Genomic DNA, 19,462 nt, shown 5'->3' on the forward strand with positions numbered 1-19,462 from the left:
CTGCCTGCCCTCTCCTCCTCATCTCAAGAGCTCTCTGGAGAGATGGCTTCCTCCTGTTCCCCTCTGTGACCCTGTCTGTGTCCCATAGATGACCTCGTGGAGAAGAGGCCATGTGCGTGGAACTCCTCCCGTGTCTGCGAATGTCGACCTGGCATGTTCTGTGCCGTGTCTGCCGTCAACTCCTGTGCCCGCTGCTTCCCCCACTCCGTCTGCCCAGCAGGGATGATTGTCAAGTTCCCAGGTCAGTGTCCCCACCCTCGGCCCAGCACAGAGACCTGTGCCATTACTGCTTCACCTTCCACCCACCCCAGTGCACTATTGACATCCGATCTCCCACTTCCCGGAGGCTGCTGGACAGATCGCGTCTCCTTCTGCCATGGCCCAGGGATGTGCCCAGCACCCAGCCCTCTGCTGCCCTCCCCAACCTTGTGTTCCAGGCAAAGAGAGACCCTGCCGTTCCCTAGCATAAACCTGGCTGCAGGATGTCTTGGTTTGGTTTGAGGCTCAAGGCAGAAGTTATCTGATGCCTCATAAGCAAGAAGGAACCCTGAAGTCTCTGTCCTGGGAGTTGGCTTCCCACTTTCAGATTCAGGGCTTTGGGAGTTAGAGGTGCTGAGAGATCGGGCCCCAGGTTCAAGACTGGAGAAACGTGGGTTTCTTTTCCAACTTACCGTGTGATCTCAGACAAACTTCTTACCTCTCTGACTTCTACTTTTCTGATAGTGCAAGGTGTCGGGATTGCTCATAACCAGAGAGGGGTCCGGGCCACAGAACCTGTCTGGGCGGCGTTGGGAACATCTTCCAGAAGGGAGGCGTGAGGAGTGGGTGGGCTTTGAAGCACAGCACAGAATGGGTGCCGCAGCTGCTGGTACATGGAGCAGGGAGATGGGCTCAGACACAGCCCTGTGTCCCCTGGAAAGGGCCACCCTGGAGCCTGTGACCCCTCCCCCAGCCGGGTTCTTCTCTGGAGTCCCATGCCCTGCTGTGCACACCGGGGGATCGGTAGTCTCCCCCATTGCCACCACTGCCTGCTCCTCTTCTCCCTCCCCTCTTCCCTCATCCCTTGCAGCCAGCCATCCTACAGACTTGGCTCCCCCAACGGTCTTCTCCGTCTTCTCACCCCTCATTCCTTCTCTTATTCAGCCCCATGGCAGACAGCCAGAATGACCCTTGCAAAACCAAATCTGGATTTGATCCTCTCCGTCTGTCTGTCTCCCTCCCCGGCCACACACACACGTATATATCTGAAATGCTTCAGTATCTTCCTGTTACTTTAAAGATAAGGACCCAAGGCCAGGCGTGGTGGCTCATGCCAGTAATCCCAGCACTTTGGGAGGCTGAGGCAGGTGGATCATTTGAGGTCAGGAGTTCAAGACCAGCCTGGCCAACACGGAGAAACCCCATCTCTACTAAAAATACAAAAATTAGCCAGGCGTGGTGGCACATGCCTGTAATCCCAGCTACCCAGGAGGCTGAGGCAGGAGCATCACTTGAACCTGGGAGGTGGAGGTTGCAGGTGGCAGTGAGCCGAGATCGTGCCATTGCGTTCCAGCCTAGGTGACAAGAGTGAGACTCTGTCTCAAAAAAAAAAAAAAAAAAAAAAAAAAAGAAACTCCAGGGACTCAGCACTATGTCATTCTTCAGGTCCCAAGGCCCCCAGTCGACTTGCCTTCTTCTCTGTGTCTTTCAGTCTTCTTACATTTATTTTGTACATAATGTCCAGGGCTTTTAGCAGTCCTTAGCTGGAGGAAGACAGAAAAGCGTGTCTACTCCATCTTCCCAGAATCACAGCTCGCTCCTTTCTCCCAGCCTCAGCTCTCAGCCCCAGCCCCTCACTCTCTGTGCTCCACCTCGGCTGCCTTCTTCCGGGTGGGTGGACCTGTGCGCTCTCTGACCCACCCGGCCTCTGCACACGCTGTTCTCTCTGCCGGGGACACCCTTCCCTCTCCATTCACTCAGTCAAATCCTGAGCCCTCCATCCCACTTCCTCAAGAGGCCTTCCCTGGCCTCTCGCCAGGGAAGCTGGCAGCACCGCGCCCTTTGCAAGTGTGTGGATGCCTACCTCTCTCTCCGTCTCATGGTTTGATCGATGCCTGTCTCCCTCCCTGGCTGGAAGCTTCCTGAGGGCAAAGACCATGCCCAGGGTGTTCCTCAGCATCTCCCCACTGCCCGATCAAACGCTAGGCATGGCATGTGCTCCCCATAGAGATTTGCTGAATTAAGGTATGGGGGCACCTGGCAGGGAGATCCAAGCTGGGGGTGGGTGGATTCAGATCTGGTCAAATTCCCCTTGGGTCAGGGGAGAGTGCTGTGCTAAGGAAATGATGAAGTCCTCCACCCACAGGCAGGGAGAGCGTGGGGTGGACGTGGCAGCAGATAACTAGGGTTTTGCAAAGATTTGCAACTGTGGGCCGTGCCTTCACCCGTCTCTGGACCTCAGTCTCCCCATCTGTCAGATGAGGGGGTGTAACTGAAGGCCTCGAGGGCCTCTCCAAAAAAGCCAAACTTCCGAAAAGTTTCCAGCTCAGAAACTTGCATCTCTGTGAAAAACACCCTGAGTCGGGTTGTTCCAGGTGAGGCTTCTGGCTGGAGGGACTGTCTGGGCAGTGTTCCTGAGACTGCCACATGGCGGTGCCAGTCTCGGGAACACTGCCCAGACAGTCAGTCCCTCCAGCCAGAAGCCTCGCCTGGAACAACCGGACTCAGGGTGGCCATTCACTTAAAATGCAGCTGGGGGCTGGACGCGATGGCTCAGGCCTGTGATCCCAGCACTTTGAGTGGCCGTTGAGGACGGATCTTGAGGTCAGGAGTTCAAGACCAGCCTGACCAATAGGATGAAACCCCGTCTCTACTAAAAATACAAAAATTAGCCAGGCGTGGTGGCGCGTTCCTGTAGTCCCAGATACTCAGGAGGCTGAGGCAGGAGAATCGCTTGAACCTGGAGGCACAGGTTGCAGTGAGCTGAGATCATGCCAGTGCACTCCAGCCTGGACAACAGAGAGACTCCATCTCAAAAACAGAGCAAAACAAAAACACATAAAAATGCAGCCATGTCTGCATTGAGAAGTGCTGTGTGTATGCTACACACTGGATTTCAAAAACGGTATAAACAAGAACATGGTTATTTTTTACATTGATTGCCTGCAAACATGATAGTATTTTAGATATATTGGGTGAAAGAAATATACTATGAAAATTAAAATTAATTCCACTTATTTCTTTTTACCTTTATAAATGTGGCTCCTAGAATATTTGAGCTGACTTGTGTGACTCACATATTTCTGTTGGCTGGCACTGCTTTAGAAGTGTTCTAATCTCGGCTGCCAAACCCTGGTTCATCTCCCGGATCCCCTGTGGACTCACCCATGGGGCAGCTCTCGGGGCTTGTTTTTTTCCAGCTATAAAATGGAAAGCAGGTTCTGCCTCCAATCAGCTAAGCCTCACTGGCTCTCTTTCCTTAAATTCTCAAATCTCCATAAGGCAGACAGTATCAGCCCTGTTTTCCAGGTGTGGAAATTGAGGTCCGGAGATGGGAGGTAAATTGCCTGCAAAGACAGAGCAGGAAATATCTAAGCTTAGGTGTGGCCACCCCACCATGCCACGGACGCAAGAGGTCAGCCTTACTGATGCTCACCTCCCCGGAAGGTTTCAGAGCGAAGTCCCATGCATACCGTCACTTTTTAAGTGACAGGACAGGAGTCCAAATGGGGGCAAGGACAAAGCATTTACCATTTGTCACGTGGTGTGATGGGCACCTCATGTACATTCTTCTGTTTATCCTGACGACAGCCTGGTAAAGAGTGTCTCATTATAATCATTTGACTGGGCCGGGCGCGGTGGCTCATGCTTGCAATCCCAGCACTTTGGGAGGCTGAGGCGGGTGGAACACCTGAGATCAGGAGTTCAAGACTAGCCTGGCCAACATGGTGAAACCCCATCTCTACTAAAAATACACAAATTAGCCAGTCATCGTGGTGGGTGCCTGTAATCCCAGCTACTTGGGAGGCTGAGGCAGGAGAATTGCTTAAACCTGGAAGGCAGATGTTGCAGTGAGCCGAGATTGCGTCACTGCACTCCAGCCTGGGTGACAGAGTGAGACTCTGTCTCAAATAAATAAATAAAAATAAATAAATAGAATCATGTGACTTGCCTGGCAGTTAGGACGTGGCAGGCAAACTCAGGGACACTGGATGGATGATGTGTGTGCGTTTTCCTCTCTGCTCTGCTTCCATCCAGCACTCTTCAGGACTCCTTGGATTGCAAGTAGCAAAATCCCCAATTTTTTAGCACATGTAGCTTAAAAGTCGAGATAGCTCTGAGAAGCTTCAGTCATGGCTGGATCCACGACTCCATCTTGCCCTATCTCTCACCTCTGTTTCCCTCTGTGTTGGTTCATCTGCAAGTTACTTACCAGCAGCTCTAGGTTAGCTTCCAGCCCAGCGCCAGCGGGAAGACAGCTTCCCTTTCTTACATCTTTAATATCCAAAACCAAAACCTTTAAATCCCAAATCAAAATCTTTAAATTCCACCTCACGGGCTTGGGTCACATGTCCTCTCCTGAACTGGCTCATCATGGCCAGAGGAAAGGGATGGATTGATTGGTCCAGCCTGGTCTCATGGCCACTCCTAGAAAGTGGGTTCAGTCGGTCCCGACTCCTAACCACAGATACTGAGATCAGAGGGAGAGCAATTCCCCAGGGCAAGTTGGGCTGCTTGACTCCAAAGGGCAACGGACGGCAGGCAGGCACCCCCTCCAGATGACCACTGCATTTTTCTTTTCTTTTTTTTTTTTGTATGAGACAGAGTCTTGCTCTGTCGCCAGGTGCCAGGCGCCAGGCTGGAGTGCAGTGGTGTGATCTCAGCTCATTGCAACCTCCGCCTCCTGGATTCAAGCAATTCTCATGCTTCAGCCTCCCGAGTAGCTGGGATTACGGGCGTGCGCCACCAAGCCCAGCTAATTTTTGTATTTTTAGTAGAGATGGGGTTTCACCATGTTGGCCAGTATAGTCTTGATCTCTTGACCTCGTGATCCACCCGCCTTGGCTTCCCAAAATGCTGGGATTACAGGCTTGAGCCACGGCGCCCGGCCGACTACTGCGTTTTCTAAATGCCCCATCCCCAACTCTGGCTTGTGGTAGTGAAGGGTGTATTCCTGGAGACTTTGGGTCCCCAGCACCGATTCTGAAGGCACTGCTGTCCTACCTGCAGGCACAGCACAGAAGAACACTGTCTGTGAGCCGGCTTCCCCAGAGATCAGTACTGCCTGTGCCAGCCCAGAGAACTGCAAGGACCCTACCAGGTGACTCCCTGCCTCTGTCTCCTGCCCTTTTCACAAGCTGACCTTTGGATGAGGCCGCCCTACCCCACAGGATGCCCGGGGTACATTTGGGCTGGGGGCATAGGTAGGGTTCAGCTCATGGTGTCAGAACTCCCAGGTGCCTCTCCGCCAAACCATCAGATCATTTGAGGCCCTAGGGTGTGCCCAGCCCTGCCCTGAGCACACGGGAAACCCAGAAGGCCTAGAAAGCATAGGCCTTGCTCCCAGGAGCTTACAGCAGGCCCACCAGAGGCAGTGGGCCGAGGGCCTGGGACCCTGTCTCTGTGGAAACTGTTATCCCTGAGCACAGGCCTTCCTTGCCCCACTGGCAGAATTGTCAGTCCTGTCTCTGGCTTCTTCCCCAGTGGCACCATCCTGCAGACCAAGCCCACTCTGGTGTCCCCAGCAACCACTAATGCCAGCACCGTGCCTCTAAGCGGGGTCGCCCATCTCGCCCAGGAAGCTGCTTCTAAATTGACAATGGCTCCCAACGCTCCCTCCTCTGTGGGATGGCCTAGTTCACATCCAGGTAATTTCCCCATGAAGCTGTGGGTCATCTCCCTGGGGTGCCTGATTGCTGGATGGCCCGTGAGTGGGGGTGTTTGAGGCAGGTGGACATGGATCTGTGGTCTCTTCCTGGTGGGGAGAGGAGAGTGGTAAGGTCTAATGCTGAAAGCATCAAGGGCCAGAGGTAGATACAAGAGGGCTCATTCATTTGCCAGCAGTGCAGAGGGCCTGCCATGTGCCAGGCACTGGTGCCCGCCTCTCACCTCTATTTCCCTCTATGTTGGTTTGTCAGAGGGAAATGGGTCCCACTCTACTGTTGTGCCACTTGTGATGCAGCTGGCCGGCCTCTGCACATGTCCACTTGATGCCCTTCTGGTCCCCATGGCGAAGGGTCGACCCTCAGTGTCAGGGTCGCCTCACATTGGGGCGCCACTGTCTGGGTCACTACTTGTGGGGGTCTGTCCTGCAGATCTTGACTTAGTGACGGGTGAGTAAACTACACTGACAGCTATTATGCTTTGCTAGCTGGGCTGAGGGTCTGGCGGCTTACAGACTCCCCAGAGAGTGCTGTAAAGCGATAGCAGCTGCCAACCCTCCTTAGCCAGTGAGACTCGCATTTATTTAGTAAAGTTTAATTGACAAAGGCTTGAGTCAACACCACTAGAGGTTAAAGATCAAAGCACAGGTTCTGATGCTTAAAGCAAATATGGTTAGAGAGTAATATCTTTGGTCCACTTCCTCTTGAGGGGGCCATCTGGCTCAAAGGTTAGTTTTAAGACTACAGTAAACAAGCTAGTTAGGTAAACTCCACATACCTTAGCTATCTGCTTTACTAATTAACTAAATGTAAAGGGGATTTAGGCTGCCTTCAGCCAAGAACTATAGAAAAAACCTTTAGGCGTTCTAAAAGAGTTTGAGACTATATAACTTTCTCTAATATTTTTCCCACCACCCTGAGTTAATTCCCACAAGATAGTCCATTTTTATTACTGAATAGCCCTCCATGGCATAGATATGCCATGCTCTGTTTATCCAGTTTTTGGGTATTTGGGTTGTTTCTGCCTTTGGCTGTAATGAAGAATGAAAAATACATCCTCATGTGCACGTGCTTTCCTTTCCTTGGGTTGGATTTGTAGGACTTCTAACAATTTGGGGTTTGAGCTCTTTTCCTGTAGTTGTACCTTCTGCCCTGTAGCTTGTTTGCTCATTCCTTCCATGGTGTCTTTTGTTTGTTTGTGGTTTTTTTTTTTTTTTTTTTTTTTTTTTCTGAGGCAGAGTCTTGCTGTGTCGCCCAGGCTGGAGTGCAGTGGTGCGATCTTGGCTCACTGCAACCTCCACCTCTTTGATTCAAGTGATTCTCCTGCTTCAGCCTCCCGAATAGCTGGGGTCACAGGCACACACCACCATGCCTGGCTAGTTTTTTTTTTTTTTTTTTTTTTGTAGTTTTAGTGCAGAGAGGGTTTCACTATGTTGGCCAGGCTGGTCTCAAACTCCTGGCCTCAAGTGATCCACCTGCCTTGGCCTCCCAAAGTCCTAGGATTATAGGTGTGAGCCACCACGCCCGGCCCACATGGGACTTTAAAAGATGGAGGCAGGAGGCACCCCCCACCCTGCCCAATACCATTCTGAACAGAAGTTATGCTAGTGTGCTGAGCTCTGAGGGAAGCTGTTCCCAAAGTTTTGAGCAGGGGAGTGACAGTGCCATGAGACAGGGAGGGGGGAAGCTGCGGCATGGTGGGCTCAGGAGGAACAGTAGGCAGGGGCTGATGGGGGCGGTGAGCGTTCTTCACCCAGCGTTCCTGTCCTCTCTGAGCTCAGAACTCCCTCTGAAAGGCTGAACTGAGCTGACCTGCAGAGTTTGGGAGCTGGCCATGCTGAGGGATGGGGGGCTTCAGGGCTGGGTGGGGAGTGAGGCCTTTGCCAAGGCAGCCTGGCCTACAGCTTCTCCACTTATTTCCCCAGGTCTGTCCCCAACACAGCCATGTCCACAGGGGTCCGGCGAGTGTAGGAAGCAATGTGAACCAGACTACTACCTGGACAGGGCTGGCCGCTGCACGGCCTGTGTGAGCTGTTCTCGAGGTAAGAGCCTCGTCCCTCTCAGAGTTCCTTCCAGGGAGCACGGGGCGGTCTTGGAGGGAAGGCTGAGACTCTGTGGGTGGAAAAACCCACCTTTGCTTTTGGCTGCTCGGTCTTGGGAGCCTCAGTTTCCCTCTCTGCATATTTGAACTGTGAACTTCCAGTAGCTCACCGTCATGTTTGTGGGTTTTGATGGGGGTCTCTGCTTTTTAAAGAGCTCCCATCTGCATAGCCTTTCCTTCGAGGAAGCATTTGTGAATCACCTGCCTGTTCCAAACTCAGCTCATTAATGTTTGTAACCACTCTATGATTCAAGGATTGTGATCATCCCCCCACCCCCTTTTTTTGGATATGGAGTCTCGCTCTGTCACCAGGCTGGAGTGCAGTGGCATGATCTTGGCTTACTGCAACCTCTGCCTCCCAAGTTCAAGCGATTCCCCTGCCTCAGTCTCCCAAGTAGCTGGGACTACAGGTGCATCCCATCACACCTGGCTAGTTTTTTGTATTTTAGTTGAGATAAGTTTTCACCGTATTGGCCAGGATGATCTCCAACTCCTGACCTTGTGATCCATTCGCCTTGGCCTTCCAAAATGCTGGGATTACAGGCATGAGCCACCACGCCCGGCCCATTGCCCTTTTATAGAAGAGGAAATGGAGGCATTGGGAAGCCAGGGAACTTCCAAGGGTGCAGGCTGGAGTTCGAACCCAGACAAGTGCCACCAGATTCCAGGTTCTCGTCCACCCCACTGGCTGCCTCCATGAGCCACGTCTTTTTTTCCCCCAGACAGGGTCTCACTCCTTCACCAGACTGCATTGCAGTGGTGTGATCATAACTCACTGCAGCTGAGACGTCCCAGGATCAAATGATCCTTTTGCCCCAGTCCCCCAAGTATCTGGAACTACAGGCACACACCACCATGCCTGGCTAATTAAAACAAATTTTTTTTTGGCCGGGCGCAGTGGCTCACGTCTGTAATCCCAGCACTTTGGGAGGCTGAGGCGGGGTGATCACAAGGTCAGGGGATTGAGACCATCCTGACCAACATGGTGAAACCTCATCTCTACTAAAAATACAAAAAATTAGCCTGGCGTGGTTGCACATACCTCTAGCCCCAGCTACTAGGAGGCTGTGGCAGGGGAATCGCTCGAATCCGGGAGGCAGAGGTTGCAGTGAGCCAAGATTGTGCTACTGTACTCCAGCCTGGGCGACAGAGTGAGACCTTCATCAAAAAAAAAAAAATTTTTTTTTTTTTTTTTTGTAGAGATAGGGGTCTCCCTCTGTCACCCAGGCCGTTCTTAAAACTTCTGGGCTCAAATGGTCCTCCCACCTCAGCTTCCCAAACTGCTGGGATTGCAGGTGTGAGCCACAGCACCTGGCTTGGGAGCCACTTTGACCAGCACTTACCGAGTGGCCGCTGCACACAATGCAGGATGAGGGTGGGGGGCTTCCCCGCATCCATCACCACCTCCCAGCACCAGCAGCGCCCTGAGGGTCACGTGGGCAGGGAGAGTTGCTCAGGCCAAGGCTGCTGGGGCTGTTAGAAGCCCCGGCTATTTACAGAGGCCACTGGGAATCCATGAGTCTGTCTCCTTGTCCAGGGCTTTTGGGCAGCAAAGCAGACCGCAGAGTCTGGGGAGGCCAGAAAGAGCGACAGACCCTCTGTTGTCCAGGGAGGTCTCCGTCCTAGTTACTAAGCCTGCATAGCAAATGTTCTTCAAACTTAGTGGTGCAAACAAACCATTCTTTGTACTCACAGATTCTGTGAGTCAGAATTTAGACGGCACTGCGGGGACAGCTTGTCTCTGCTCCACAATGTCTGGGGTCTTAGCTGGAAAGCCTGAAAGCTGGGAATCAGGATCCTCTGAAGCCTCATTCCTTCACCTGCCTCGATGTTGATGTTGGCTCCTGGCTGGGGCCTCGGGTCCTCTCCATGTCGGCCTCTTTACATCTTACCTGGGGCTTCCTCGTGATCTGGTGGCTGGGTTCTAAAAGTGAGGTCTTTTTCCTTTTTTGTATTTTTAGTAGAGACGAGGTTTCACCGTGTTGGCCTGCTGGTTCCAAACTCCTGGGCTCAAGTGATCCGCCTGCCTCGGCCTCCCAGAGTGTTGGAATTACAGGTGTGAGCCATTGCGTCAGGCCATAAAGATCTTGAGAGAGAGACAGGAGAGAAAGCAAGACAGAAAGAGAAAGGGAGAGAGAGAAAAAGAAAGAGAAAGAGAGAGAGAGACAAAAAGAGGGAGAGAGGGAGGGAGAGAGGCCGCAGCCGCATCTTTTATGACTAGCCTCAGAAGTCACATGGCAGAGCTTCTGCCACTTTCTGTTTGCTGAGGCAGCCACAAATCTCACTTGAGACTCAGGAAAGGAAAACAGTTGTAATTCTTTTTTTTTTTTTTTTTTCCTTTTTGAGACAGTATTGCACTGTCGCCCAGGCTGGAGTGCAGTGGCATGATCTCAGCTCACTGTGACCTCCACCTCCCAGGTTCAAGCAATTCTCTTGCCTCAGCCTCCTGAGTACCTGGGATTACAGGCACCTGCCATCACACCTAGCTAGCTTTTTGTATTTTTAGTAGAAGCGGAGTTGCACTTCTTGACTGGTAAGTGGCAAAGCTCTGGGAGGGCCAGAAACATCACTGTGACCACTTTTTGGGAAAATACCGTAGGGCACAACCACCATGTGGACCCATGGAGAAAGAAGAGCTGGCTCTGGGCCCCATAATTCCTTCAGCTCTCCTAACTGAAGCTCTACGAGGCAGTGGAGTGGAGCATTAGTAGCTAAGGGCATGAGCTCTAGAACCCGAGTGCCGGGGTTCGGATCCCGCCTCTTCCACTTGATAGCCTAGAAGCTCAAGCAGGTTTCTTAACCTCCTTGTACCTGTTTTCTCAGCTGCAAAATGGGCATAATAGTATCCACCTCGAGAACTGTGTGAGAATTAAATACATGATCGTAGGTTCATCTGGGTAGAGTGCAGAGGCTACTGTCTCACACATACTCAATTATCTTAAGAGCTACCGTAATAATAATAGCTGCCATTGTCCCACGTGGTTTCATTCATCGCTGAGCTCACGCACTCCTGCTGCACAAACTCCCCCAATCCTGCCCAGTTCCCTTGCTCTGGAGGCTGCAGGAAGAGACCGTCCAGCCCTTATCATTGTCATGTTGGCTCTCTAAGTATCCTGCTGATTGAGAAACATTCTTGTGGAGAAGTCATTTGCCTAATCTGCTGATTCAGTCCTTCTGCTTTACCTCCAAATGGAGCATGGCAAAATATTTGCGAACATGTACAAGTGTATTATCACACTTCTTAGAAATAATAACTCTAGCATTTTATTCTATTCATTATTTATTATTATTTTTTGAGACGGAGTCTTGCTCTGTCGCCAAGCTGGAGTGCAGTGGTGCGATCTCAGCTCACTGCCACCTCTGCCTCCCAGGTTCAAGTGATTCTCCTGCCTCAGCCTTGTGAGTAGCTGGGACTACAGGTGCGTGCCACCACGCCCAGCTGATTTTTGTATTTTTAGTAGAAACAAGGTTTCACCATGTTAGCCAGGATGGTCTTGATCTCTTGACCTCGTGATCTGCCTGCCTTGGCCTCCCAAAGTGCTGGGATTACAGATGTGAGCCACCGTACCCAGCCAACATTTAATTGTTTGCTTTGGAGAAAAAAAATCTTTTTTTTTTTTTTTTGAGATGAAGTTTCGCTCTGTCACCCAGGCTGGAGTACAGTGGTGCGATCTTGGCTCACTACAAACTCCACCTCCTGGGTTCAAGCCATTCTCCTGCCCCAGCCTCCTGAGTTGCTGGGATTACAGGTGTGCACCACCATGCCCGGCTAATTTTTGGATTTTTAGTAGAGATGGGGTTTCACCATGTTGGTCAGGCTGGTCTGAAACTTCTGACCTCAAGTGATCCACCCTCCTTGGCCTCCCAAAGTGTTGGGATTACAGACGTGAGCCACCACACCCAGCCAAAAAGTCTTTTTATCATTACAAATTTCAAACATCGGCTGGGTGCGGTGGCTCACGCCTGTAATCCCAGCACTTTGGGAGGCCGAGGCAGGCGGATCACTTAAGGTTGGAAGTTTGAGACTGGCCTGACCAACAGGATGAAACCCCGTCTCTACTAAAAATACAAAATTAGCCGGGTAAGGTGGCACATGCCTGTAATCCCAGCTACTCGGGAGGGTGAGGCAGGAGAATTGCTCGGACCCGAGAGGTGAAAGTTGTGGTGAGCTGAGATCTCACCATTGCACTCCAGCCTGGGCAACAAAAGCGAAACTCTGTCTCAAAAAAAAAAAAAAAAAAAAATTTTTTTCAAACATATTCAGCTGCAGAGCTAGTCAAATATGGCTGTGTATCATCACCCAGCTTTAAACTGTTACAGAGTCACGGCCAGTCTCGGCTCCTCTGCACCCACGACCACTCGCCCCATCCCTGGGGGACTTTCTTTTAACAGCTTTAGGGAGAGGTAGTTGTCATATGGTAAAATGCACAAATTAAAGGCTGCGATTTGATAAGTTTTGACAAATGCATGCAGCTGAGCAACCAGCCATATCTCCATAAAAGTTACCTTGGGCTCCTCGTCACCATTTCCCACCCCCTACTTATGGTCACCATGCAATAGTATGCATTTTCTTTTTTCTTTTTCTTTTTTGTTGAGATGGGAGTCTTGCTCTATCACCAGGCTGGAGTGCAGTGGTGTGATCGCCTCCCCAGTTCAAGCAATTCTCCTGCCTCAGCCTCCTGAGTAGCTGGGACTACAGGCCCGTGCCACCATGCCCGGCTACTTTTTTTTTTTTTTTTTTTTGAGATGGAATTTCACTCTTGTTACCCAGGCTGGAGTGCAATGGCGTGATCTCGGCTCACTGCAACCTCCGCCTCCTGGGTTCAGGCAATTCTCCTGCCTCAGCCTCCTGAGTAGCTGGGATTACAGGCACATGCCACCATGCCCAGCTAATTTATTTTTGTATCTTTAGTAGAGACGGGGTTTCACCATGTTGACCAGGATGGTCTTGATCTCTTGACTTCGTGATCCACCTGCCTCGGCCTCCCAAAGTGCTGGGATTACAGGCTTGAGCCACCGTGCCTGGCATTAATTTTTGTATTTTTAGCGGAGATGGGGTTTCACCATGTTGGTCAGCCTGGTCTCGAACTCTCAACCTTGTGATCTACCTGCCTCAGCCTCCCAAAGTGCTGGCATTACAGGCATGAGCCACTGTACCTGGCAATAGTTTGCATTTTCTAGAAATTCATGTAAATGCAACATACAGAATGTTCTCCCTTTTGCCTGCTTTCTTTCGCCCTGCGTCATTGTTTTGAGCTTGCCAGGAGAGCCGCTAGATTCCAGAGTCAGTGAGCGTTTGTTTTCTTGTGGGATGAACCCTAGACTGCTGCTTCTCTGTCCTTCTGGGGGCTCTCTGGACCCCTGCTCTTGCCACCCTGGTCTTTCCCCATGACCATCTTCTGTGTCCCTTAGATGACCTGGTGGAGAAGACGCCCTGTGCATGGAACTCCTCCCGAGTCTGCGAATGTCGACCTGGCATGTTCTGTGCAGTGTCAGCCATCAACTCCTGTGCCCGCTGTGTCCCCTACCCGATCTGTGCAGCAGGGATGGTCACCAAGCCCCAGGGTAAGCAGTTCCCACCCCAAGCCTTGACCTCAAGGCGAAGTCTGTGCCCCCACTGCTGAGCCTCTCCCCACCCCCAGCTGAGCCTCTCCCCACCCCCAGCCAGGGGTGGGGGCAAATGATCTGTACCCTCGACTGTTGATTAGGTCAGATTTGGGCTGGGCGCAGTGGCTCACGCCTGTAATCCCAGCACTTTGGGAGACCGAGGTGGGTGATCACCTGAGGTGGGGAGTTCAAGACCAGTCTGACCAACATGGAGAAACCTCGTCTCTACTAAAAATGTAAAATTACCTGGGCGTGGTGAATGCCTGTAATCCCAGCTACTCAGGAGGCTGAGGCAGGAGGATTGCTTGAACTTGGGAGGTGGAGGTTGCAGTGAGCTAAGATCATGCCACTGCATTCCAGCCTGGGCAATAAGAGCAAAACTCCATCTAAAAAAAACCAAAAATCAAATTAGGTCAGGTCTGGGTTCTGGTTATCCTTTGAGTAGTTAGACCCAGTGAATGAAATGATAAAATAAAATCCAGTTTTAGCATTCTGGTAAGACATTCTGTTAATTAAAAAAAAAAATTCTTCGTGAAATGATTGGGCTGGTAAGATCTTGACCTGTTTGCAAGGCTGTTTTATTGACTCAGAGATGAATATCAGGTTTCTGAAGAGGTTTCCAACTCAGGACAGTTGGCTTTACCAGTGTGCAGGAAACTATAAAACACTGGCAGTTTGTTTTTTTTTTTTTAAAGGGATTTAAGAGATTTCAACAAATTTCCATGTGGTGACAAAACCAAGTGGGGTGGCTGGGTGTCGTGGCTCACGCCTGTAAATCCCAGCACTTTGGGAGGCCGAGACAGGTGGATCACTTGAGGTCAGGAGTTTGAGACCAGCCTGACCAACATGGCAAAACCCCGTCTCTACTAAAAATCCAAAAATTAATCGGGTTTGGTGGTAGGTGCCTGTAGTCCCAGCTACTCGGGAGGCTGAGGCAGGAGAATCGCTTGAACTGAGGAGGCAGAGGTTGCAGTGAGCTGAGATTGCACCACTACACTCCAACCTGGGTGACAGAGCAAGACTGTCAAAAACAAAAAAAAACCAAAACCACCAAGTGGAGGAAAGGTCACCCCGTCACCCCATGTGACTCTGTGAGGGCTGCTGGAGAAGTGAGGGGTGACTTGCTTCTCGGACCTCCAGTGAGTCTCTGGGCTAGTAACAGGCAGGCAGATGAAAAGCAGGAGGGAAGTGGAAGATTTGAAGCCCCAGTATCGTCTTTTTTTTTGATACGGAGTCTCGCTCTGTTGCCCAGGCTGGAGTGCAGTGGCGCAATCTTAGCTCACTGCAATTTCTACTTCCTGGGTTCCAGCGATTCTCCTGTCTCAATCTCCTGAGTAGCTGGGATTGATTACAGGCGCCTGCCACCACACCCGGCTAATTTTTGTATTTTTAGTAGAGACGGGGTTTTGCCATGTTGGCCAGGCTGGTCTGAAACTCCCGACCTCAAGTGATCCACCCGCCTCCACCTCCCAAAGTGCTGGGATTACAGCATGAGCCACCGTGCCCGGCCAACAATCATCTTTTTTTTTTTTTTTTTGAGACGGAGTTTCGCTCTTGTTACCCAGGCTGGAGTGCAATGGCGCGATCTCGGCTCACCGCAACCTCCGCCTCCTGGGTTCAGGCAATTCTCCTGCCTCAGCCTCCTGAGTAGCTGGGATTACAGGCACGTGCCACCATGCCCAGCTAATTTTTTGTATTTTTAGTAGAGACGGGGTTGAATCAGAATATTGAAGGAATACCTGGGGAAAGCTTGGGCCACCAGCGGCCTGCTGTCACTCTGCTCATGGAGCCCTCTTTACTTGGGTTTTTGGAAGGCACTTGTCAACAGGCTAGCCCCACCTCATTACCCTGAAATGGAGGCTGCCGGCTCATACTCTCTGTCCATGGGCCCAGGGTTCCCAGGCTGACTTCCTACTCAGGGGAGAGACCCACTGCGAACAAGACGTACTAACACAGCAGCAGAAGCAGCCCTCCCTCTCACTGACTGGAATACTCAGTACCGTCCTTAGGATTTCATTGTGTTTGCATAAATGTATGGGGTACAAGTGTAATTTTGTTACATGTTTAGATTAGATGGTAGTGAAGTCAGGGCTTTTAGGGTACCCATCACCCAAATGGGTACAATGTACCCAAAGCATATATTGTACCCCTTAAATATTTTCTCATATTTTTAGTAGAATTTTTAATCCCCAGTATTGTCTTTGAATCCCCACCTCTCACCCCCCACCCTTGTAAGTCTGTTGCCTTTTATTCCACTCTCCACCTCCACGTAGACACAGTATTTCACTCCCACTGAGAAGTGAGAACGTGCAGTATTTGTCTTTCTGTCTGAACGTTTGCACTTGAGGCAATGGCTTTCAGTTCCATTCGTGTTGCTGCAAAAGACATGATTCATTCCTTATGATGGCTGAGTAGTATTCCACTGCATATAGAGGCCACATTTATCTATTGGTGGATGCGTGGATGCAGCATAACTCCTCTTCTTCCTCTTCTTTGTTTATTTGAGATCAAGTCTCGCTCTGTTGCCCAGGCTGGAGTGCAGTGGCATGGTCTCAACTCACGGCAACCTCTGGCTCCTGGCTTCAAACGATTCTCCTGTCTCAGCCTCCCAAGTAGCTGGGACTACAGGCGTGTACCACCACGCGTGGCTAATTTTTTTATTTTTAGTAGAGATGAGGTTTCACCATACTGGCCAGGCTGGTCTTGAACTCCTGACCTCAGGTGATCTGGCTGCCTTGGCCTCCCAAAGCGTTGGGATTACAGGCATGAGCCCACACCTGGCCAAGCATAACCCTTTTAAAATAAATATGGGGGCTGGGCGCGGTGGCTCAAGCCTGTAATCCCAGCACTTTGGGAGGCCGAGGCGGGTGGATCACGAGGTCAAGAGATCAAGACCATCTTGGTCAACATGGTGAAACCCTGTCTCTACTAAAAATACAAAAAATTAGCTGGGCATGGTGGCGCGTGCCTGTAATCCCAGCTACTCAGGAGGCCGAGACAGGAGAATTGCCTGAACCCAGGAGGCGGAGGTTGTGGTGAGCCGAGATCGCGCCATTGCACTCCAGCCTGGGTAACAAGAGCGAAACTCCGTCTCAAAAAAAATAAATAAATAAAATAAAATAAATACGAATGAGCAGAGACTTATAAGGAAAACCAGCCCTACAAAGGAGAATAAAAAGATATGAAAACAGAAATTCTTATCACACGCGAAGTCATGGTAGACCCGGGAGTAGAAGAGAACTTAGCTTCATGAAGTTTGTGTCTACAGAAAAATTCCCGAACTTGTTACCTCCGTAAGTTGAGCACAGAATGCTATGAAAAACAACAGTGCCCCCAGAACCTAAAATGCAATATATATAAAGAAAAAGAACAATGCAAGGTCAGAGGACAAGAAACGGCTCTTTAGAAAGTGCTTGTGATCAGCCCATACGCTCCAGGCTCTCCATTCACCTTTCCGTCCCTGCCATGCCGTCAAGGACTGGGCTCCACGCTTGCCAGCAGAGGGCGCTGGAGGGCCATCGTGGGAGGAAGGAGGCTTCTGGCCGCGTTTGCTGCTGCTTGCTCCTGCTGCCTGGGCCTGGTGACCACCTCGATGTGACCAACGCAGACACTGGCATGTGCCAGGCCTCATGTCTGCAAAAGTGTCCTGACTCCCTCTGTGCGTCCCCCACCAGCCACAGGTCTTCGGCACCCCAGAGTGCTCCAGGCGTCTCCCCCACAGTGGCAGCCCACATTTGTCTATGTACCTGACCAGAAGCATCGACTTCAGATCCAAAGGACCTACTGAGAGCAAAACAGGATCCATGGAAATTCCCCACGCTGCACGTAATAGATGTACCACCGTGTGTTCATCCACCTGCCAGCTGATGGCATTTGGGTTGTTTCCCATTTAGGGCTATTATGAATGAAAGCAACTGTTAATATTTTTTAAAACAGGTATGAATTTATTTTATATCTTTTATTTATCTATTTTTTTTAGAGACAGAGTCTCACTCTGTGTTCCAGGCTGGAGTGCAGTGGCATGATCTTGGCTCACTGCAGCCTTGAACTCCTGGGCTCAAGCAATCCTCCCACCTCGGCCTCCCACAGTGCTGAGATTACTGGCATGAACCACCATGACTGGCCAATTCTTATACAAGTCTTTGGGTGGATGTATACTTTCGTTTCTCGTGGGTAAATACCTAGGAGGAGTGGTTGAGTCATTGTGCTGGTCACATAGTTAGAGTGTTTTTGAGGACTAGTCAAAGCTGGTTACCTCTGGTCTGATCTAACCTTGGTTTTACACCCAGAGAGAAGCTCAGGGCTGAAGCTAGAGCCAGAATGAGGGATCCCAAGGGTCAGCCCTGGGTACTGTCCGCTGGAAGACACCACCCACTCACCTCCTTCTTAGTTCTGAACCTAGAATTTACCCAGCTAAATTACAATCACCCCAGCTATATTACAATCAAGTTTGAAGGCAGCATAAAAACATTTTCAAAAGGTCCAGAAAGCTTTTCTTCCTATATTCTCTCTTAGGAAGTTATTTGAAGATGTAATTCAGCTAAATGAGGGAGCAAAAAAGAAAGAAAAAAAAAAACAAAAACAGGAAGCCATGGAAGCTAGAAAACAGCACATCATCCTAGCAGAGCAAGGAAGGAAAGTCCCAGAATGGCGTGCTCTAGACCAGTTTAGCCAGATCAGAGCCGGAAATGGAAGGAAGCCTCCAAAGAAGTTTTCCTAGGAATGCAAGAGAGAATTGCAGTAAATTTCATGATTTCTACAGTAGAAAAACCTGAGGATATGGAGAGGGCACACTATCCTTTTATCAACAAGAAAAAGAAAGGCAATTGAAAATTCCAGGGAAAAGAAAAAGCTGACAAGAAATATACAGTCTGAATACGGAGATAAAATTTCACCTGATTTTAAGCAATTGCTGGATGTACGAAAAGAGAATCCATTTGGCCTTGATGCTAAGACCAAATGGCCCAAGGATTGAGTATTTGGATTTAAAGAGAAGTATATCCATCTGGTAAATAATATCTTTTTTTTTTTTCGTTCTTAAATGGAGGCTAAGAGTAGGCAGATTCCTTTTTTCTCTTCCAACAGGCCCTTACCAGAGAACACAGACCAACTAAGGGCTAGACATTGTCTTCTCCTCACCTCCAAATCCAAAGGAGGAGAAAAAGGGGAGCATCACTAAATCAGGAAGGAAGAAGGAAAGTTACAAGTGAAATGTGGTACATTCAGAGAGGGGACGAGAGGCACCCAAGGGGTACTAGGTCTCCCCCTTCTACACGTAGAGCAGGGAGAGCAGATCTGTCGCTGGGTTTCAGCAGGTGTTTCGGTAGCAGCTGAGACCATGGGCCTGTCTAGTTACATCAGGCTGCCTTGGAGAGAAGGCAGGGGGCTCTCTCTTCATCATGCTAACTGGGAATAGCCACACAGTTAGTGGGTTTGAGCACCAGAGAGCCAATCCACTCAAAGTAAACGTTCACTGAAACCCAATGACATTTCGAACACGGATTCAAATACTGATTAACAAATATATAGAAACCATCACAACACATGGCGTCATCTTCCCCATAGTTTCCAGCCTCCAGGCTCCAACTGATTCAGCTAAGAGTCTAGTGACCTTCCTGAAAGAAGAGGATTCCTCAGAACCCTACAATCCAAGAAGGAAATTAAAACTGGCTTCACTTTTTTGTCTGTTTCAGGGAAAATCTGAGAGGCACTTCGAGAACTTTCTAGAGGGGAGATGTGTGTGTGTGTGGGGGGGTTGCTTTGTACCACATCAAAAGGGGTGCTGTCACCAGGGCTGTGGGGGCGGAGAGGTGTAGCGGCTGAGTATAACCCACTTCTAATGTGGGACAAACTTTCCTGCCCCCAAAAAACAGGAAGTTTCGAAGAGGGTGCC

The 19,462-nt window shown here is 50.3% G+C and overlaps 1 protein-coding gene across 2 annotated transcripts in view; it reads left to right on the plus strand.

Annotated features, from left to right (window-relative positions):
• Positions 1 to 19,462, plus strand: part of TNFRSF8 (TNF receptor superfamily member 8) — a 79,680-nt gene that overhangs the window by 39,192 nt on the left and 21,026 nt on the right. For both annotated transcript variants that reach the window (XM_003936015.4, XM_074380070.1), the window contains 5 exons: positions 89 to 241; positions 5,209 to 5,299; positions 5,683 to 5,846; positions 7,787 to 7,903; positions 13,375 to 13,527. In XM_003936015.4, the coding sequence (XP_003936064.1) occupies positions 89 to 241; positions 5,209 to 5,299; positions 5,683 to 5,846; positions 7,787 to 7,903; positions 13,375 to 13,527 (678 nt within the window). The remainder of the gene's footprint in view (positions 1 to 88; positions 242 to 5,208; positions 5,300 to 5,682; positions 5,847 to 7,786; positions 7,904 to 13,374; positions 13,528 to 19,462) is intronic.

The sequence above is a fragment of the Saimiri boliviensis genome, chromosome 11 (genome assembly GCF_048565385.1).
Source record: "Saimiri boliviensis isolate mSaiBol1 chromosome 11, mSaiBol1.pri, whole genome shotgun sequence".
In the NCBI taxonomy this organism is placed as follows: Eukaryota; Metazoa; Chordata; class Mammalia; order Primates; family Cebidae; genus Saimiri; species Saimiri boliviensis.